This window comes from Myxine glutinosa, chromosome 2 (assembly GCF_964187855.1).
Source record: "Myxine glutinosa chromosome 2, kmMyxGlut1.1, whole genome shotgun sequence".
In the NCBI taxonomy this organism is placed as follows: domain Eukaryota; kingdom Metazoa; phylum Chordata; class Myxini; order Myxiniformes; family Myxinidae; genus Myxine; species Myxine glutinosa.
The window spans coordinates 233281590-233304589 of record NC_136262.1 but is presented as its reverse complement, the minus strand read 5'-3'; the positions used below and the strand labels follow the sequence as shown (position 1 = coordinate 233304589).

The 23000-nt window shown below is 45.3% G+C and overlaps 2 protein-coding genes across 8 annotated transcripts in view; one reads left to right on the top strand and one right to left on the bottom strand.

The window, feature by feature from the left end:
* Positions 1-954: 954 nt before the first annotated feature.
* Positions 955-2274, top strand: CARTPT (CART prepropeptide). Its single transcript, XM_068109221.2, has 3 exons — positions 955-1270; positions 1660-1743; positions 1863-2274. The coding sequence occupies exons 1-3, from the start codon at positions 1100-1102 to the stop codon at positions 1968-1970; spliced, it is 363 nt and encodes a 120-aa protein (XP_067965322.1). The 5' UTR covers positions 955-1099; the 3' UTR covers positions 1971-2274.
* A 3530-nt stretch (positions 2275-5804) lies between these two features.
* Positions 5805-23000, bottom strand: part of TP53BP1 (tumor protein p53 binding protein 1) — a 105504-nt gene continuing 88308 nt past the window's right edge. For 6 of the 7 annotated variants that reach the window (XR_013622490.1, XR_013622489.1, XM_068106086.2 and 3 more), the window contains exons 21-23: positions 16619-16818; positions 8197-8339; positions 5805-8050 (exon numbers count right to left, since the gene is read on the bottom strand). Coding sequence is in view for 4 of the 7 variants with exons in the window: in XM_068106086.2 (XP_067962187.2) it covers positions 7824-8050; positions 8197-8339; positions 16619-16818 (570 nt within the window). In the remaining 3 variants the exon portion in view is untranslated. Of the gene's footprint in view, positions 8051-8196; positions 8340-16609; positions 16819-23000 lie in introns of all 7 variants that reach the window. The other variant, XR_013622488.1, reaches the window with a different exon arrangement.

Below are 23000 nucleotides of genomic sequence, written 5' to 3'. Positions count from 1 at the left end.
AGATCACCTCGATATAGTGTGGACATGTAGAGGAATGCGTGTTGAGAATTGCATTTTAATCTCAACTACCACGCTCTGTTTAAAAGGTCAACAGTGTCTAACTTTGCACATTTTCGGAGATGCCTGATATCTAACTTTGCGCATTTCAGGAGATGTCTAATGTCGAATGTCTAACTTTGCGCATTTCAGGAGATGTCGAATGTCTAACTTTGCACATTTCAGGACATGCCTAATGTCTAACTTTGCACATTTCAGGAGATGCCTAATGTCTAACCTTGCACATTTCAGGAGATGCCTAATGTCTAACTTTGCGCATTTCAGGAGATGTCGAATGTCTAACTTTGCACATTTCAGGAGATGCCTGATGTCTAACTTTGCACATTTCAGGACATGCCTAATGTCTAACTTTGCGCATTTTCGGAGATGCCTGATGTCTTACTTTGCGCATTTTAGGAGATGCCTAATGTCTAACTTTGCGTATTTTAGGAGATGCCTAATATCTAACTTTGCGCATTTCAGGAGATGCCTAATGTCTAACTTTGCCCATTTCAGGAGATGCTTAATGTATTACTTTGCCCATTTCAGGAGATGCCTAACGTATAACTTTGCGCATTTCAGGAGATGCCTAATGTCTAACTTTGCACATTTTAGTAGATGCCTAATGTCTAACTTTGCCCATTTCAGGAGATGCCTTATGTCTAACTTTGCCCATTTCAGGAGATGCCCAATGTCTAACTTTGTCTAATGTCTACAGGGAGATAAAGTCATAGCGACACATTAAAATTGGCATCTACAAACGGACGTTCTTGCGGAGCGTTTAAATATATTCCGAGCGAATGATGAGCCTTTTCGACGAATGACCGATGTCCGGAGATGGCTCGTTTTGTTCTCCCTCCCACACGGCCAAGACTCGCGCACGCAGTCCACGTCACACTTCGATTCCCGCGAAAAAAAACGCGTGCGCTACTTTTGAGCGCGGGGGCTCCCGGGTGGACTCCATAAAAGAGCGGTCTCCCGAGGAGCTCCACGCTGCGTGGACTCGGACATCTCGGACACCGCTCGACACGGCTCGCATCTCCAACTCGCACAAGATTTGAATATGGACGTCGCTCGTGTGCTCCTGGTCTTGTGCGCACTCGGCTGTAGCGCGATGAGCTCTCGGGGGGATTCCCAAGAGATATCTTCGTACGAGGACAGCCTGGACCGAGAGCTGCGCTCATACGACGGAGGTCTGGCCAAATCGGCGGACCATCTGCGCGAGAAAGAGCTGGTAAAGCGTCACTGGGGAGACAGAAAGCGTTTTTACGCTCAGTCGGTAATCTTTCACGGCTCGGCGTGTCATCGTCCTCTTAAACGAACCTTTTGCATCTCAACGAGCTCACACGGATCGGTTCATTTCTCCTCCTCCGTGACCGTTTCCATTGGCGTCCATTGACGCAACGTAAATTGCTCTGTGTGTAAAAGCAGTTTCAAGCGAATGTCGTGTGTCCATGGCGGAAGCGGACATGACTATAATTGATGTGGGAAACGGACACGATGGAGATGATATCACATGTTAAAAGTCCATCTCGAGGTGCTGAAAATCACCGTTTCATGACTTTGAATCACTTGTTAACGTGTCGATTAAATTTCAAATGTGTTCCATCCATCACCTTGCAGCTCGAGGCGCTCCAAGAAGTTCTGGAGAAGCTTCAGAACAAGAGAGTCCCGACGTGGCAGAAAAAGTATGGACAAACTCCCATGGTGAGACCGTCGAGCCGACGTGTGTCTCGTTGCTGCGTTTTGAAGTATATTTAATGACATTCAATATGTCGGACGAGGTTCTAACTCGCGTCTCCCCCTCCCTCCCACTGTCTGAGCAGTGCAGTTTCGGGGGTCGTTGCGCACTACGCAGGGGTCCGCGCATCGGGAAGCTGTGCGACTGCCCGCAGGGCACCAGCTGCAGCTCGTTTCTGCTGAAATGCCTCTAAACTGCCCCCCAGGCACAACCATTCTCCTTCCCCGATGATGACCCACCTACCAGCGGCCTATATCGCCATTACCGGGTCACCGTGTGCAACATTATTCTTATTTTTTTCCCAATCATGCGTAACAACTTATAGGCGTGCGAGCAGCAAACCGCTGGTATCATAAAAGATCAATGGTGATGTAGTTTGCACAATGTTTCCTGTTTCATGTAAATATGTGTGTGGATATCGCTTGTGCATTTTTCGCAAACCCGTGTTTTGCATCTACTGTATGTTCTTTCTGAAAACAATAAACACTTCGTCTTAATTGTGCGTGGGATAAAAATGATCCGACGGAGTTTACGTGAAGGGGTTTTATACAGGGGTATATAAACCTCAGGCCAGCGAGAAGGTACACCATCCGAGACGGGGCTGGAGGACATCATCGTCTTACACTAATACTGGCATATAGCGACCGAAACCGGCCTAGAGAATCTCATCTTCTACTGGATACACCGACCGAGACAGGGCTGGAGGACCTCGTCGTCTTCGACTGCTACTGGATACACTGACCGAGACAGGGCTGGAGGACCTGGTTGTCTCCTACTGCGACTGGATACACCGACCGAGACAGGGCTGGAGGACATAGTCATATTCTACTGCTACTGGAAGAAATGCAAGAGGAAAGGCAGACAGCAAATATCATCCTAAGGTGGGATTATCAATGCTTGATGAAGATTATTATTTACTTATTTTTGTATACAATGTCAAGGCTCGTGGAAGAGCTAAGGAGGACATTATTACACTACTTCGACGTTTTTAGGGAGCAGATCAAACAACCATTTATTCCTTGTGAGCAGGTATGAAAGGCAAGCATGAATGCTTCCTTTTCTCTTTTTTTTTTTCAACAAAAAATATTCTCAATCTTTCCCTCTGGAATGGAGGTAAATTATACTTCAATAAGGTGATAATCTTCCTTCGAGGAAGCAATGAAGCTGGAAAGATAGTCATTTTAACCAAGTTTACCTGGCTTGGGGAATTGAATCAGGCTGCACAATTTAAGGGAATAAAATAAGAGCGAGTACCACTCCTCATAATCTTGGATCCAGAAAAGTTCATAACAGTCTGATAATCATTCCGGTTTGTTCTTATTTCACAATTTTCAGGTTTATTACTGACGAAGTCCAAGGGTGACTGTGGGAAGGGTCGCACGAAGTTCCAAAATAATGACACATGCTAAAAATGTGACAGTCGCGGATGCTTGAACCAAAGAAAGAGAATATAGGAATTGAGGAAGAATGGTTGACCTAATGGTGCATATACCTGTGATTAACAAATAAGAAAACACCTGCAATGATGTTCATGAGGTCTCCATATTTATGTCTCAAATGAAAGAACCACTGAGGTTTGCGTCAACGATTTTCTTTCTAACTCGGCCATTAGCCAGAATCTGACAGAAGGCTTTAAAATGGCGTTCGTTGCACCCACTCAGCCTCCAAGTAAAAGTGGACTTTTCCGGGGGTGTAAGATATGCTGATTATGAATCTGAAGTTTCAGACTCGATATTCCATTTCAATGGGGGGTCAAAAACGGCCTTGAATTTCTGACAAGGCTCTAAGGGTTCACAGCAGTTGGAGACATCTTTACGCTCCATCGACGTGGAATGTACACATAGTGTGGTATCGTTGGGTGCGGTAAGTAGGTGGTTTCCTGTTCACCAGTGGGGGTCTACCATGACTTGGGAGAGGGGCTGTAGTCCAATTGGGAAATTCTGTGACGATACTCGGACTAAGGGCAAAGTGAAGGAGACCTCATTTGTACATGTACAATACACAATTTACAGGAATATATACAGTGCATTCAGAAAGTATTCAGACCCCTTCACTTTTTTCACATTGTTATATTTATGTCTCAAATGAAAGAACCACTGAGGTTCTCCTCAGTGAACCACACAAATGAAAGAACCACGGTCACAGACCGCAGCCTTATGCTGAAATCGTTTAAATTCATTTTTTCCCTCATCAATCTGCACTATAAAAATATCGCTGAATTAACGCCAGGGGGGTTGACTCAGCCTGTCATCCTTCCGAGGTCGGCTAATTGAGTACCAGTTCACTGGTAATTCCCTGTTTGTCGTTAAAGGCGGCAAAAAGGGTTGGCGTCAGGAAGGGCATCCGGCCGTAAAACATTGCTTCAAAAAGGGGACCGAAAAACAACAACAACCACGGTGACTGAAAAAGGCCAACCCCCGCTTTGCGGGGAAAAATGGCCTCGAAAGGTGGTTATTTTTTATATTTTTCAATACCCAATAATGACAAAGAGAAAACAGGATTTTAGAAAGTTTTGCAAATTTATTAAAAAGAAAAAACTGAAATATCACATTTACATAAGTATTCAGACCCTTTGCTATGACACTTGCAATTTAGCTCAGGTGCCTCCCATTTCTCTTGATCATCTTTGAGATGTTTCCACACCTTGATTGGAGTCCACCTGTGGTAAATTCAATTGATTGGACATGATTTGGAAAGGCACACACCTGTCTGTATGAGGTCTCACAACTGACAATGCAGATCAGAGCAAAAAACCAAGCTATGAGGTCGAAGGAACTGCCTGCAGAGCTCAGAGACAGGATTGTGTTGAGGCACAGATCTAGGGAAGCCCACAAAAGAATTTCTGCTGCATTGAAGGTTCCCAAGAGCACAGTGGCCTCCATAATTCTTAAATGGAAGAAGTTTGGAACAACGAGGACTCTTCCTAGAGCTGGCCGCCCGGCCAAACTGAGCAATCGGGGGAGAAGGGCCTTGGTAAGAGAGGTGACCAAGAACCCTATGGTCACTCTGGCTGAGCTCCAGAGATCCTGTGTGGAGATGGGAGAAACTTCCAGAAGGACAACCATCACTGCAACACTCCACCGATCTGGGCTTTATGTCAGAGTGGCCAGGCAGAAGCCAAACAGTTCAATCTTGGTTTCATCAGACCACAGAATCTTGTTTCTCACAGTCTGAGTCCTTTAGGTGCTTTTTTGCAAACCAAGCAGGCTTTCATGTGTCTTTTACTGAGTAGAGGCTTCCGTCTGGTATATATATATATCTCCACTGCTGCTGCTTGTATTAAGAAATGGTGTGAACCCAACACCTCTCACCACTGCTACTTCTCATATTTCCATGAGTCTGATTTGCATCCACGAACACAACAATTGTGGTTACCATTTTTAAATTGGCACAATCGTCTAAATGCTGAAAATTATGTTTCAAAGACAATTTGAATTGCAGATTTTGCACGACCAACAGCAGGTTAAAAGTGCCCGGCGAGCAGAACCGAATCACCGAAAACACACAGCCCATGAGCAAAAGGCCTCATTTAACATTTATGCAGCATTTCAAAAGCCACGTATGAGGCAGAATTGCAATACATGGGGCGGGTTAGCCATTTGGTATCAACACCTGCATACGTATATAATTCACGATATTGGGATCCCAGGTACGGAACCTAAATGGATAGGAATAGTGTACTAGCTCCTTTACAAGAAACTTCAATGCAGATGGGGGGCCCATTAGGTCCATCAAGCCTGCACAATGGTTGCCAACATATGGCTGTTTGTCTGTGCTCTATATTTATAAAATGCAATGTGTCAAACAAGGAAGCAGCACATAACATTTTTCTAGTTTTTGGTATGACTCAGCCAGGGATTGGTTGAAACCACTGATTCCTCAGGTTTAAATCCAATTTTACGGGTGGATCATAAGGTGAGTAAAACGTAAGCAATGTGAAGGTAAAGGCCAAAATCATTCCGGGCTGCCCGAAATGCCAAACATGTTTATTTATTGGTATAAAATGACAAAACTAGGCATTCGAAAGTCCAATTACGGCACACATGTACTCATGAATGTTTTATTTTGTAGATCAGATGAGTCAACACCAGACAGCTGAAAAAGAATATTGCAAGAAACATGGTGTGCCTTAATCACAATGCCAAGGCACCCCCCAGTACATTTATTCCGGTATAATGAAGGTTATTAAAATCACATTGCATACTACAAGACTCACATTGTCATGATGCAATGAGCTTCGGGTCCCACCTCTGCCCGCATCCTACCTCTGCCCGCTCTCCCCCAAAAAGTGCCCAAATGACGCCGCAATCGAAGCCACGAGTGGAGCGTCAGTAGTGGGACCATCAGGAATGTTTAAACGACAAAAACGGATTTACACTAAAATGCCAACTTCATACCATGGGCGGTGTCCACTCGGCGTTTGCCTACACCACCATCAGCAAACACAGTTGGAAATGAGCAAAAGGCAATTAATGTACAGCGAAAATTCCAATAAAAAGCAATTGATGCATCTACAAATATTTATGAACACAAGTAAAGTTATACACAACAGCCTCACAAAACAGTCCTTTATAAGATTCAGTTGGTGAAGCAAGTATACCTTATTTCGTGTTCAGGCTCATTGCACGACCTACAACAAGGCTTGGCTTCCCGTGTTCGTCTACACCCTGTTGTACACTCAAAAGGGCAAAAGGTATGGCAAATTAATCAACTGGAAAGGGGTGAGGATTCCAGGTCGTTTTCTATCAGCGTCTTGTGAAAAGAAACTACAGGAGTACGACACGAGGCACTCCGATTACTAAAAGGGTTGTGCCCATTATATTCACGTCTGCAGTCGACACCTTTAATACTACACCAGTCATTCCGCAGGATTAAAAGAGGAGATAAGTTGTAGGTTAGTGCAAGCCACAATTGCCGGAAGAATCATAGAGAAACGAGAAGGGAGAGATACGCAGCCACGGCACATTCAAACCACAAGAGCTATCGAAACGATCACGAAAGAACATCAGTGAGAGAGGCACGACCAAGAACAATAGCGTGCACCATTGCAAGAGTTTGGGGCCTGTAACAATTCGAAGCAGTGCAAAATCTGACAATAAATAGAAAAAAGTTCCGTCCTCGAAGAGCATGCGACTCGGTCGTGAACATGTAATCGCACGACAAGCAGGAAACAAATCGCAACCATCCATGTGCACACCTTGCCACCCCCACTGCTCAAGCACACACATTCAATTGCACATTTCATGTACATACTCCACCCATCGCATTATTCGTAAACTGTGTGAGGCGAAACAACAGATGCCAAAATGACTGCAACTCGGCCACGTCGGATACTTCAAATATGTCAGAAATGCTGTCGCACACCTGTGACCGCCATGGGTGGTTCTGCCAGGGAGAGTGACCGCCAGAAAAGCTGGATTTGTAACGCTTTAGCCGCATTTTCTACGCCCAATTTCAACGAGTGTTAAATCAAATTCGATACCATTCAGATATGCCTCGGAGTAACAAAATGGAAATGGCAATAAGCAATAAACCTTGAACAATTTCCCTCGGAGGATGAATCAAATGATTAATCTTGGAAAGCAAAGGTGGACCATAAAAAAACATAAACATTTTCGCTTCAATCGATCAGACCCTGTGATAAAACAAACCGCACTGTCATTAAAGAGGCCCAAACGTGACTCACGAAGCATTATCACACTGACGGTTACAGTTTACAAGCAAAGGTGCAAAGACAGGATTGTTCCCACCAGCAATGCACATTTAGAACAGAGATCTTTCAACGAATGCAAAGATATCACAGGCTCGTGAACAAACCGACACAAAACCCACATGCACATCGGTGAGGATGTCACGCTAGTACAGATGGACGCATGCTGAGGCGCTACGATTACGCGTTTGCAACTCGATACACCGGAGTCCTTGTTTGGGTCATCATGCAGTTAACCATGTTCAAACTGTGCACCGGTGACGTGGCCTGGAACACTTGGGAAGATAAATGTACTGCGAGATGGTGGCCACGCACGATGCGAGGTTTGACCGGAAGTCAGCTGGAATGCTGACTTGTGTTGGGGTTCTGCACACGTGACGGTGACCGGTGTTTGACGCGGAAGGCGGCATGATCCGTGTAGCCCAGCCGGTGCCCGGTCACCAAGCACTGGACCATCCAATTGGAGTACACGATGGGAAGGTCCAGAGCCGCAGCGCAAGATAGCAAGCGTGCTGGGCATGATTCGTCCGTCGTCACAAGGTCAAATGCGGCCAATGCTACACCTGAGGATGTTGGGAAAGTGGTACAAAATAAAAGTTCATCCGTGATTGAAAAAAAATAAATTCAAATATGGTATTTGGATTCCAACATGTGTTTTCAAACAAACTCAATTTTTTTTTAAACATTCCCTTTAAATAATACAACTCACTGCGGCTCAAATCTGAGACCTTGTAGCACTTGGTGCTGGCAGCCTTTCCTGCCATGAGCACATCTGACCACATGCGCAGGAAGTCTTCATTATCAGACACGAGAAGCACCTTCAGGTCGAGGAAAGGACTCTTTCGGGGAGCCCTGCATCAGGAGTGGCCAACAAAACATAGCATTAGTAGTAGTAGTAGTAGTAGTAGTAGTAGTAATAGTAGTAGTAGTAGTAGTAGTAGTAGTAGTACACATAAAACCCTGAAACTTTACAACCTCCATAATCCACAAGCGCACAATAACATCGTAAACCAGTTCTCAATGAATACACTGATTTCAGTTAAAAGCAAGTTCTACTTTGGAGCTTCATGCATGAGATATACAGTCACGTGAAAAAGTAAGGACACCCCATGTAAAGTTTTGACTTTAACATACAGCTATTTGATCTTCATTTCAACAATATTGATAGATAAAGGAGATATAATATAACAAACATCATGAAACATTTACAATTTTGTAGTCCATTGTATAATTTAAATAAACATGAATGCAAATTTCGCATGTGGAAAAAGTAAGTACACCCTTGGCTCTAATAGGTGGCAGAAACAACCTCAAGTAGGCGTTTCTTATAACTGTCTACCAGTCTCTGACATCGACTGGGAGAAATTTTTGCCCACTCCTCCATGCAGAATTCTTTCAGCTGTGCGATGTTTGAGGGGTTTCTTGCATGCACAGCTTGTTTCAAATCCCCCCACAACATCTCGATGGGATTTAGATCCGGGCTTTGACTTGGCCATTCCAGAACCCTCCATTTCTTTCTTTTCGGCCATTCCTTGGTGGATTTACTGGTATGTTTAGGGTCATTGTCATGTTGCAAGGTCCACCTTCGGTTGAGCTTCAACTTTCCGACAGATGGCCTCACATTATCCTCAAGCATCCTCTGGTACAATGAAGACTTGATAGTGGATTCTATGATGGTGAACTGCCCAGGCCCTGATGCAGCAAAGCTGCCCCAAACCATAATATTTCCACCACCATGCTTTACAGTTGGTATCAGGTTCTTGTTGTCAAATGCTGTCTTTGGTTTTCGCCAATCATGTCTTCTGGTACTGTGGCCAAATAGCTCTACCTTTGACTCATCTGTCCAGAGCACATTGTTCCAGAAGTGCTGGTCTTTGCCTAGGTGTTCATTGGCAAACTTTAGTCTTGCCCTGATGTTCTTTCTGGACAGCAAAGGTTTCCTCCTGGCACACCTCCCATGTAGATCAAATTTGTGCAGCCTCTTTCTAATGGTCGACTCGTGCACTTTGGCATCAACAGTGGCAAGAGCTACCTGTAGGTCCCGTGATGACATTCTGGGGTCAGCATATTGCGGTCTGCCCTCGGGCTGAACTTGCTGGGGCGGCCTGGCCTGAACAAGTTGGCAGTTGTTTGGAATCTTCTCCACTTGTCGATGATCTTCCGGACAGTCGAATGATTGATTTCAAATTGTTTGGAGATCTTTTTAAATCCCTTCCCAGACTCGTAGGCATCTATAACCTTCTTTCTGAAGGCCTCAGAGAGCTCTTTTGATCTAGGCATGGTGACGCCGCACACTTCAACAACAAAGAGCAAACCAAACTAAATGTCTGAGGTTTAAATAAGACAGGTTCCTCCAAGATCTTCTCTAACGATGTTCTAATCATTTGCACCTGAGCTGGTGCACCTGATTCTAATTTTAGGTGTTTGAAGTAGGGATAAATGTAGGGGTGTACATACTTTTTCCACATGTGAAATTTGCATTTATGTTTATTTAAATTATACAATGGAGTACAAAATGTAAATGTTTCATGATATTTGTTTTATTATATCACCTTTATCTGTCAATATTGTTGAAATGAAGATCAAATAGCTGTATGTTGAAATATGTTGAAAAAGTCAAAACTTTACATGGAGTGTACTTACTTTTTCACGCGACTGTAGCCCCATAAATGAAATGCATCGGAAATTCTATGAGACAAGGCCCTTTTGGGTGAAAGACTATACCACTATTACATCAGCTGAGGCCAAACTAACCGATAGAAAAAGGAAGTGCCTACTTAGCAAGGAATGTTGACGATCTAAGTGATAAGAATTTTTAAAATCAAATTTGATTAGAGATATATTTTTCAACTTTGCAAGTGGAGATCATGTGAGTATGAGGCAGAAAGAAAAGCAATGAAGAATGATCGACGAGGGGCACAGATTTTTGTTTTAATTAAAAAAAAAATTCAATCACTCAGTTTTGAGCTGTGCTGCTTGAGAAACGAGTCAGGAGATGCCAATAAGGTTTACAGTAACAAATGTGCACGGGATGTTTGACTGCAGACCCTTTCTCAAAAACCATCGACAGCGAGTTGATTGCTGTGGCTGAAACACGGTGGAATCTGAAATTCGAATTGCCAAAAGTTTTGGAGTTTTGTCACGAGCAGAAAATGCCGAAATAAAATCTCTGAATAACAAGATATTCTTGAGGAATGCAAAAAAACGGCGTGGCATGCACACAAGATAAGGCCAGCTGGCCCACATGAGGCCTTCACTATAGAGCCGAGACTAGTGCTTATTGATCTAAATTTCAGAGTTCGTCAATATAACAGAGGATTTGCCTGAGTTACTTTGCCGATACAGCGCTGCATTAAGCCACGGGCCGAACAAAAGGGAAGCCAGTGTGAGCAGAGGCTGAGCAAAACATACTCATGGATGTGATGAAGAGTGAGGCAGAAATAATGTTTTAAAAAGGGACAGCACGAAGGAGAAAATAATTAAGGGAGAGGAGTGAGCAGAAAATCTCGCGAGATCTTGGAGACGGCATCACGGATTTTCGAAGCTCCACACGGTCTCCACGTTTTCAAAGTTAAGTCTGTTCACAATTGTATTTTGTCGAAACTGTATTTATCTTTCGGTGTGTGAACCTATAGTGTGCCCCTTGGAAGTTTCTCGGTGTTTATCTTTCATAAATTAATCGTTTGTTTGCCGCGCGGCGTGTGAGGCCTTGCAGCCTCAGGCTTCCCCCGTCAAAGTTTGTTCCTTCCTTCGCTGGTTTTGCTAGGTTTTTTGATTTTTCCCTTCTCCCCCAAACTTCTACTCTTTGTCTAACATTGCAACCCCCACCTCCCCCCCTCCCCAAAAACAAAAACGAAAAAAAACTTTTATTTCCCTTTCTCCTCATGTGCTTTTGTCCCATCGTGTGTTTTTGCCTCTGTCCATGTGCGCTGTCCCGCCCCACCCCCATTATCCCCTTGCCTTCCACCTTTTGCCCTGTTCAAGTGACTCGTGGTTGTCCCTCGAGGCTCCCTCTCCCCATTGGTATTTTCGTGAATATGAGATTGTTCTTCACGGTTCTGTTTAAATATGTTTAAACTTTCCCCTGGAGTGTTTTATTCAGTCGTATATTACAACACGCTGTTTTTCTTCCTATTTAAAAGGCTCCTTTCAATTTCCTCTTCAACTCATTCCATTTCAAAAAAATGTTCAATCTCTTATAATTCTTTCTCACTACATGCTCTAAATTCTCATTCATTCCACCCCTCCTCCATCGTTCTTAAACAGATCGCTAACTTGAAAATCACAACAAACCCAATTTGTATAAATGTTCATCTTTCATTAATCATCCACTTTTTAAACTCCCCCCTTGCCCCTCCCCTCCAAATCTCCCCCCTTGCACCTCCCCTCCTAAACTCCCCCCTTGCCCTCCCCTCATAAACTCCCCCCTTGCCCTCCCCTCCTAAACTCCCCCCTTGCCCTTCCCCTCCTAAACTCCCCCCTTGCCCCTCCCATTCAAAATTCCCCCCCAACCCCTCCCATTCAAATCTCCCCCCCAACCATCCCTCCCAAATTCTCCCTCCTCCCACCTCCTTCTCAAAGCTGCCTCATCCCCACTTCGTCTCCCTTCTATCTCATACCTCCACCTCCCCCAACCTTCTACTTTCCTCTGCCCCCCCCCTCAAACAACCCCTCACTGTGCCTCATCCCATCACCATCAAACCTTTCGTCCTCCTCATCCTTCCCTTTCTTGTAACTCTTCTGTAATCTCTGACACACTATCAACTGCTCTTCCTACCTCCCCCTCTCATCCTTCATCTGACCCTACCCCTCCCCTGTCCAGCACCCGATGCTCCTCCTCTCTCCTCATTAACGGTATGGACCTCAAACATCCAGGGCCTTCGCTCAAACCTGATTGATCTCTCCATTCAGGTTGCTTCTGACAATCCAGACTTGATCTGCTTAACAGAAACTTTCCTCCTTCAAGATATCTCTGATTCCTTAATATCTCTTCCTGGTTACTCCCTCCTCCGGTATGATAGACCTGAGCCTCGTCCTGGTGGTGGGGTGGCTATCTTTATCAAAAACTCTCTTCCTCACTCTCCTTGCACTGCCCTCTCTCCACCCCACCCCCAGGAGTACCTCTGGCTACGGCTTCCTCTTCGCTCCCACCTTTTGTTCATATGTGTTCTGTACAGTCCTCCAAACAGTGATGACTCCATTTACATTTCGCTGTCGGACAACATGGACCAACTTCTATCAACTCATCCAAACTCTCTCTTCCTCATATGTGGCGACTTCAACTGTCATCATGCCAGCTGGCTGGGTGTGGGTTCATCTCTCACCAGCCATGGCACCTCAGCAAAGGACTTCTGCCACTCATTGGGACTGACACAATCTGTCAATTTCCCGACCCGGATCTCAGTCAATGGAGTATCTTCTCTTCTGGACTTGGTTATGAATAACTTCCCTGCAAATGTCTGCTGCTCTTCTTCTGCTCCAATCGGTTCTTCTGATCATGTGCTTGTTAAAGTGGACATCTCTCTGGCCATTCTCAGAGAGCCTCCTCAGTGTCGACGAGTGGCATTTCACTCAGGCCGACTGGCACGGGCTGCAAGCAGCCACCAATCACCTGGACTGGTCTCCCATCTCTTCTGCCTCTGACATCAATTCTTCCTGGGAATTCTTCCAAAGCAAACTGCTCTCTCTCATGCACAGATTTATCCCATCTTGTCTTCAGTTGTCTTACCCTTCCTCCCGTCCATGGTACACTGAATCTTGTGGTGAGGCAGTTGCCCTGAAACAACTTGCCTTTGCCTCTTGGAAGGCAAATCCAACTGAAGGCAATCTTAGTTCCTTCCACCAAGCTCGGAACAAGTGTGTGTCTACCCTTAAGAGTGCCAGGAAGCACTATCTCTCCACACTCAAGATTGAACTCTCAAACCTGTCTCCTTCCTCCAAATCCTGGTGGCGTCTGGTCAAATCCATTTCTGGTGTTTGTTCCCCCTCCATACCCTCCCTTACCTCAAATGGCTGCACAGTTGACACTGCACATGACAAAGCCGAATGCCTCAACTCTGTGTTTGCCTCAAAATCTTGGGTCCCAAACCCATCTCTCTCTGTTCCCACCTTTCCCAGTCGAACCCAACTGCTCCTGGACTCTGTGTCTATATCTCCTGACAAGGTGGAGAAGTTTTTGTCAAACCTCGACTCTGATTCTGGAACTGGACCAGACGGCATCAGCCCACGGGTCCTAAAATCCTGCTGTGCCGCTCTATCTCACCCTCTCTCTGTTCTTTTCACCCTCTTTTACTCAAGGTCATCTGCCAGCATCTTGGAAATCAGCAAACATTACCGCTTTACACAAAAAAGGTGCAAAAACAGATCCTTGCAACTACAGACCAATCAGCCTGCTTTCAATTATCAGCAAAGTCATGGAATCTATCACTGCTTCGGATATCAAATCCTTCCTCTTCTCCAATGGCTTGATCTCTGATGATCAATTTGGATTCAGACCAGGTCATTCTACTCTGGACATGTTGCTTCTGCTGTCTCAACAATGGATGGAGGTCCTCAATGCCAAACAGGAAATCAGAGCTGTCTCCCTTGACATATCACGTGCCTTCAATACGGTCTGGCACCCAGGTCTGCTCACCAAACTCTCCTCCTATGGTATCCATGGAAATCTCCACTCATGGCTTGCGGACTTCCTCTCTGGTCGTAGGCAACGTGTGGCCCTGAATGGATTTCTCTCATCTCCCCTTCCTGTTCTGGCTGGAGTTCCCCAAGGTAGTGTTCTGGGCCCTTTGCTATTTCTGGTCTTCATCAATGATCTCTCCGACTCTCTGGAAAATCCTCTCTATCTCTTTGCTGATGACTCCACTATCTGCCGCTCTATTCCTCATCCCTCAAATCGGCAGTCTGCAACCTCCTCACTCTCTGCAGACCTGGACAAAATCACAGACTGGTCAAACAAGTGGAACATGTCTTTCAATCCTGACAAATCTCACACTCTTACAATGTCTCTCTGAAAGGACCGACTGGAAAGCCCTCCCATCTACTTTCTCAACAATCCTCTCCAAGAAGTTCTGTCGCTCAAGCTTTTGGGTCTCACTATCTGCCATGATCTTTCTTGGGAAAACCACATTTCCAAGCTGGCCTCCAAAGCCAGTCGCCGACTGGGCATCCTCCGTCGTGCGAAGTCCTTCCTTGGCACACCTGAGCTCCTCACCACATACAAGGCTTTCATCCGCAGCTCAATGGAATACTGTTCCCCCCTCTGGGCTGGTGCTCCTGCCTCACACGTAGCTCGGCTTCACGCTGTTGAAACCAAAGCTTTCAGAATCATTGGAATCTCCTGCGATGAAGTTAACTCCGAGGACCTTTCACTCACTCACCGCAGGCAGGTTGGTGGTCTTTCTGTCTTCTACCGACTCCTCTCCGGCCTTGCTCCCCCAGCTCTCTGTGCTCTGTCCCCCCAATATTCCTTCAGGTCGCACAAGATCTGCCTGCAACCCTCTTATGGTTAAACTGCCAAAATCTAGGCTCTCTGCTCACCTTCACTCTTTCATTCCCCTTTTCTCCTGCCTCTGGAACAAACTCCCCCACTCCCTTCAATCCCATCCTCCCTCCAGGTCTATAAAACAGCTGTCCACCACCATCTCTTATCTTCCCCCATCCAAAACCTTGATCTTTTCTACCCCCACTAATTTACCCCAGATACACTTTTTTTTTTTTTTTGGAAATTACAACTTCTTTCCTGGAAGTCCTTGCAGTGTTCATATGTTTTATACCTCTCCCACCTCCCCCCAAGCCCTCCCCCTCCCACATTTCTCCCGATGTCCCTGCTCTCAAATGTTGTGTTTGTGTCCTTCCCCCTCTCTCCCCATCTTGTCTACCGCTCCCCTTATTTTTTGTGTTTTATGTGTCGGTTTGACTTTTTGTGTGATTGATGTTAGCTCTTTCACGAGCCTCGATCTTGTATTCAAAAAAACCCCCCAAAAAAACAAAAAAAAAAACACAGACGAGAGGAAATGTACGATTCAAAAATGTTGGGCGTACAGATCTCAGCTTGTCATGGCAGAGTTTGCAAATGAATAACCAGGATGAAATTTTACTGCATATATGGCAGTGAAGAGAAAGTAATCCTTTATTTTCTTTACAGAATAGGAGGTTAATTGAAGGCCTAAAAATGAAGAGCAGTAAGTTGGCAGACTGACAGAGGTCCAGGGGGGAGCAGGGAGGATGAAAAACACAAACCGCATAAGCAGAGTATGAGAAAGGCATTAGCGGGGAGGAAAATGAGTTGGGGCAGCAGTTCCCAAACTTATCCTCAGTGTGATCTCATTCACATAGCTGAAAATTATTGTAACCCCACCACGACACGATGCACAGACAAGAACACTTGCCTGTTGAAAATATGGCTTTATCATGAATGTTCACCCTCAAGAATTTAATCCTGCCATAATTTTTCCGACCTGTACTGGTGTGACACCTGGGATTGAGTATTGTGAAAGAACTGCTCGAAGTCTTGTTTCATGTTTCAGATGGTACACCACATCTCAGAATCTAGGGACGTGGTATGTGGAATGAAGAACTAATCTTGCTGGTGAAGACAAGTATTGATCTGTGTCGGCAGATGGGTAGATGTCAGATGGAGCTCAGTATGTGGAAGGTTTAACAGAGCCATTTTAGTGGTGACATTCCTCCAAGGAGAATTGTGTCCATAGGTGATGGTTTCGCATACAGGAAATACGAAACAGATGCATTTGAAGTTTTTTTTTTTTTTTTTTTGTATACTGAATCGAGGCTCGTGAAAGAGCTAATAAAGAAGTTGGTGCAACGGTACCTCAATGTTATCCAATTTTAATACAACTAGATAATAAAATCCAGCCTGCCAAGCTGCTTTGCAACCGTCATATTCACATCGTCATGCTATTTTTATGGTAACAACCCCAAATGGGTTAGGAAAGAACCATTGGGTTAGGGGATCAGTGAGAGTAAGCCATGAGGTAGTGATGAGCAACTGCCATGAAATATTTGAGAGAAGAGTACGAGGGAACAGATACATGGTGTCGCTTATGAGAAGGAAAGGACAATATTTTCTAATGTTATTACTTGTTTGCTATGAAAATCCTACTTACGAACTTTACCACTCAATTAGCTTTCCACTTAGTATGCTGTAGCCAGTGGGTAGGAGGTAGTGGTGGAAGTCCTGCCGTTCATTCAGCCGGCAAGAGTCCCTCAACCAGGGCAATGAAACACACGGTATTCCCGCTGCCAGCGCAAGCAGGAAGGACCGACCATGGTTTGGTCGATCGCAAACCAAGAAGCACCGAGATGGATCCTTGGCCTGTTGAAAATATATTAGATGACAATATTTGTCACTTAGTGAAGTAGTCCAAATAGGCGGTCAGCAAAACCTAAGCTTTTCAACACCTGACATCATGTCATGGTGTCTTCAAACTTCATGCAATGCAGAGAGTGATGCGTTGGCTTTTAAATACGGCGAAGCATCATGATTTCACATTAGGGGAGCACACAATGATCGGCACCTAGATGTGAGATAGTGCGACACAGAATAGTGTAATAACCAGTGTCTGGCGCTAGCATTGTGTAAAAATCAGTCCGTTCTTGGTTATGGCAAAACACGAATAACTGGCAACTGGTTATGGGATCGTGTAAAATTGGAGTGTAGTGCTAGGTCGATGTAATAATCCACGTTTGGTTCAGGGATTGTAGCAAATTGAAAAAAATGTACCTTATTTGGGAAATTTAGTGTGAATGATGAATAGATATAGCTGGTCAGTGTATTCTGCTTCCCATTTGAGGGGAACCGTGAAAATGTCAATCACAAAATCTGGTCTTGCACCACAAAATCGCATCTTTAATTGTGCACACGTGTGTTCCGATTAGCTCCAACAACATTCAGAAAATACTCGATGCAATAAATGAGATACAATGATAATTCCCTTTCCATATAATTGCATTTTCTTTAATCTGATGTTGAGATTTGGGCTTCGTGGTGGCTATATACAGACTTGGCATTGAATATGGAATATTTTTTTTTTCTTGACTTGGGTTTACTTTCTTAACTCAGTATATCAATCTGGTGAGTTTCTTTTACACTTTGGTGATTTATTTGTTAAAAGAACCATGTCATTGATTGTCTGTCGCGGCAAGAAGTCAACAACAGGATTATATCACAGGTGGCGTGGCAAAATGTACGGACAGGTGCATTTGATGATTGGCTTCATAGTCGGGTATACAAGGGTTGTTGCGTTCTGTATTAGTGGAAAACAACTGCTGCACGTCTCCAAAAGTTATTGCCGCTTCCTCTGGAGATGGTCCGTCAACTCGACAATGCTGTTTGTCATGGAGTGGTGGCTTTACGAAATTACGGCATGAAACAGCGTGCTATTGCTCGGCAGTATGGCATCAGTCAAGGTCAGGTGTCAAAGATCCTGAAACGAAATGCTCAGAGGGGTGTCCCTACTCTAATACCGAGGCCAGGACGTCCCCGCAGAACCACAAGGAGGGATGATCGCCAGCTGCACCGGTTAGTCCGCAATGGCCGTACCAAGTCAGCTAATTGGCTTGGGGCTGAGTGGCAGCAACTGACAAATGTGCCTGTATCCAGAAGGCTATTCAACCAACGACTGGTTCAAGCAGGCTATCGTGCCAGGCGTCCCCTGAGAAAGCCACGCCTGACCAGACAACACCGCCAGCGCCGATTGCAGTGGGCCAGAGAGCACCGTCAATGGCAGCCAGGACACTGGAATCACGTGATCTTCAGTGACGAGTCTAGATTTCTGGTCTATCGTCAAGATGGCCGCGTCCGAGTGCGCAGACAAGTGCATGAAGCCTACAACAAAGTTTGTATAGTGCCAAGAGTCCAGGCTGGAGGTGGTGGGGTAACCGTTTGGGCTGCTTTTCATGCAGGGGGCAAAATTGACCTGGTTGTTCTGAATGGAAACCTGAACCAGTTCAAGTACAGGACCATTCTGGAAGAAACATTGCTTCCATTTGCTCGTGCAACCTTTCGAGGAAACTTTGTCTTCCAAGATGACAATGCACGGCCTCATCGTGCTCGCATGATCCAACACTTTCTTGCTGACTGTGGTGTAGAGCATATGGAGTGGCCTGCCATGTCCCTGGATATGAATCCGATAGAGAACTTGTGGGCAGAATTAACGCGTCAAATCGACCACTTGGACCAGCAGCCGACCTCTGTGCGTGAATTGCAGCAAGCTATTGTCACTGCATGGCAAGTGATTCCTGTCCAAACCTTGGCAAATCTCGTGAACAGCATGCCTCAACGTGTACGTGCTCTCCTGAATGCTCGTGGGGGTTCCACGGAGTACTGAACTGTAATTTTACTGTCCGTAATCCCAGTCGTAATTTAACTTTTGTTTTTGTTAAAAAAATTTTTGGCTAATGTGCAAAATAAAGAGATACTTCTGGAAAACGTACAGAAGTTTAACACAGTACTGTCCATGAATTGAGTTCGATATCAGTTTACATCACTTTCAAGGATCAATTTATTTGTTTCGAAATGTCAAATGTGGTTTTTGTTTCTTTTAAAGGTCACATTAACAAAATCTCGAATAATTTCAACATAATTCCAATGAACTTTTGGTTCTAAGACATCTTGAAAAGTAAGTTCACCCCCAGAAAAAAAATATTCCATATTAAATGCCAAGTCTGTATATAATATATATATATATGCCACTCAAGAACACACACACTTATCTCCTGTAAATGCTCATAGACCGACAATGCACCCGAGTCCACGTATTTGGCGCTTTGGTTTTTTTCTCTCCGAAAGATGAATTATCAACAACAGAATTTGGAGTTAAGGACAGAAGCAATACTCATTTAGGTTTAAAATCCATGACGTTACAACCTACTCAATGTAAGTATGACTACATCATTATGGTATGCCGCTGTCACAATATAAACCGATCCAGAGATGAAGTGCTGGCAGCAAACTCCGAATGTTTTAAGTGCCTTGACTTCTGCTTCCGGTCTTTCGAAGCTGTCAACACTCTCCACGCTATCGAAGTTAAGTAATTGATCCCATTTGTATTTTCGTCAAAACTGTATTTATTTTATGGTGTGTGTACCGACAGTGGGTCCCGAGGAAAATTATCGGTGTTAATCTTTCATACCTGAATAGAAAATCGTGTTAATTCGTGTCGTGTCTTTTGAAGCCTTGTAGGCCTACTGTGTCCTACCTTGAGGCTTTGTTTTTCTCTCAGCGGTCCTTCGTTTGTGCTCCAATAACTTTCGTTCTCTGTTTTTCCCAGTCTTTTCACCCCATAGCCTACTTCCTTGTTTAAAATCTCAACTCAAAAAAAAAAGAAAAAAAAAAGAACATTTCCTTCTCTGTTCTTATTCGTTGTTCTTATTCGTTCGTTCGTTCATTCTTCGACCACGTGTTTCACCCCCATTTCCCCAGATAGTTTTCACTGTTAAACTTTAAAATGTTTAACCTTTCCCCTGAAGTACTGTATTCTGTCGTGTATTAATAAGTAATAACACCTTTTTCTTCTTCTTCTTTAAAAGGCTGCTTTCGACTTGCTCACCAAATCTATTCATCCCAAAAAAAAATTCCATCTCCTACAGTGCCTTTTTTCTACATTCCCTAAACTCACCTGCACTCCATCCTCCATCCAGCATCCTTAAACGTATTTTTAACTCGAAGGTCACAAGAAACTCATTTTGCAATAAATGTTCGTTTCCCATTAATCGTACACTTTCTAAAATCAAATCTCACCCCTCCCCTCCAAATCTTCCCCATCACCCCTCCCCTCCAAAACATCCCCATCACCCCTCCCCTCCAAAACTTCCCCATCACCCCTCCCCTCCAAATCTTCCACATCACCCATCCCTTTCAAATATTCCCCCTTGCCCCTCCCCTCCAAATCCTCCCCATCACCCATCCCTTTTGAATCTCCCCCCTTGCCCCTTCCTTCCGAAACTCCCCCCACACCCCTCCCCTCCGAGACTCCCCCTCGCTCCTCCCCTCCTAGACTCCTCCCTCACCCATCCCCTCCAAATCTCCCCCATCTCCCATCCCTTTAAAATCCCTCCCCTTGTCCCTTCCCTCCGAAACTCCCCCCTAAGCACTCCCCTTATTAACTCCCCCCTCACCCCTCCCCTTCAAATCTCCCCATCCTCATTTCTTCTCCATTTCCCCCCTCACCCCTCCTCCTCAAAGCGTCCTCCCCGCTTCTTCCCCCTTCCAACTCTCACCTCCATCTCCCCCAACCTTCTGCCTCGCTCTTCCCCCTCCTCAAATAACACCTCACTGTGCCTCACCCCATCACCATCAAACCTTTTGTCCACCCCATCCTTCCCTTTCTCCGAGCTATTCTGAAATCTCTGACACACCTTCAACAGCTCTCTCTACCTCTTCCACATCTGACACTACACACCCCCCCCCCCCCCGTTCTGTATCCGATGCTCCCCCTTCCTCTTCATTAACGGTATGGACCTCAAACATCCGGGGCCTTCGTTCAAACTTAACTGATCTCTCCATACAGGTTGCTTCTGACAAACCAGACGTGATCTGCTTCACAGAAACTTTCCTCCTTCATGATGTCTCTGATTGCTTCGTATCTCTCCCGAGTTACTCCCTCCTCCGGTATGAGAGACCTGAGCCTCGTCCTGGAGGTGGGGTTGCTATCTTTATCAAAAATTCTCTTTCTCACTCGCCCTGCAGTGCCCTCTCTCCGCCTCACCCCCAGGAATACCTCTGGCTACGGCTTCCCCTTCGCTCCCACCTCTTGTTCATATGTGTGTTGTACCGTCCACCAAACAGTGATGACTCCATCTACATCTCGCTGTCTGATAATATGGACCAACTTCTATCTACTCATCCCAACTCTCTCTTCCTCATATGTGGTGATTTCAATTGTCACCATGCCAGTTGGCTGAGTGTGGGTACCTCTCTCACCAGCCATGGCTCCTCAGCAAAGGACTTCTGCGACTCACTGGGACTGACACAATCTGTCAATTTCCCGACCCGGATCTCAGTCAACGGAGCATCTTTTCTTCTGGACTTGGTTATGACTAACTTCCCTGAAAATGTCTGCTGCTCTTCTTCTTCTGCTCCAATTGGCTCATCTGATCATGTGCTTGTTAAAGTGGACATCTATCTGACCATTCTCAGGGAGCCTCCTCAGCGTCGACGAGTCTGGCATTTCACTCAGGCCAACTGGCATGGTCTTCAAGCAGCCATCAATCATCTGGACAGGTCTCCCATCTCTACCGCCTCTGACATCAACTCATCCTGGGAATTCTTCCAAAGTAAATTGCTCTCTCTCATGCACAGATTTATCCCATCTCGTCTTCAGTTGTCATACCCTTCCTCCCGTCCATGGTACACGGAATCTTGTGGTGAGGCTGTTGCCCAGAAACAACTTGCCTTCGTCTCCTGGAAAGCAAATCCAACGGAAGGAAATCTCATTTCCTTTCACAAAGCCCGAAACAAGTGTGTGTCCACCCTCAGGAGAGGCAGGAAACAATATCTCTCCGTTCTCAAGACCGAACTCTCTTATCTGTCTCCCTCTTCCAAATCCTGGTGACGTCTGCTCAAATCTGTTTCTGGTGTTTGTTCCCCCTCCATCCCCTCCCTTACCTCAAACAGCTACACAGCTGACTCCGCACGTGAAAAAGCTGAATGCCTCAACTCTGTTTGCCTCTAGATCTTGTGTCCCAAACCCATCCCTCTCTGTACCCACCGTACCCAGTCGTACCCAGCTGCTCCTGGACTCTGTGTCCTTTCCTACTGACAAGATGGAAAAGTTTCTCTCAACCCTCGACTCTGATTCTGCAACTGGACCTGACGGCATCAGCCCATGGGTCCTAAAATCCTGTTCTTCCGCTCTTTCACTCCCTCTCTCTGTTCTCTTCACCCTCTCTTTTGCTCAAGGTCATCTGCCATCTGCTTGGAAATCAGCCAACATCACCGCTTTACACAAAAAAGGTGCAATAACAGATCCTAGCAACTATAGACCAATCAGCCTTCTCCCAATTATCAGCAAAGTCATGGAATGCATCATTGCTTTGGATATGAAATCTTTCCTCTTCTCCAGTGGCTTGATCTCTGATCATCAATTTGGTTTCAGACCAGGTCACACTACTCTGGACATGCTGCTTCTGCTGTCTCAACAATGGATGAAGGTCCTCAATGCCAAACAGGAAATTAGAGCTGTCTCCCTTGACATATCACATGCCTTCGATGCGGTCTGGCACCTCGCTCTGCTCACCAAACTCTCCTCCTTTGGTATCCATGGAAATCTCCACGCATGGCTGGAGGACTTCCTCTCTGGTCGTAGTCAACGTGTGGCCCTGAATGGGTTTCTCTCATCTCCTCTTCCTGTTCAGGCTGGAGTTCCCCAAGGCAGTGTTCTGGGCCCTGTGCTTTTTCTGGTCTTCATCAATGATCTCACCGACTCTCTTGAAAATCCTCTCTATCTCTTTGCTGATGACTCCACTCTCTGCCGCTCCATTCCTCATCCCTCAAAT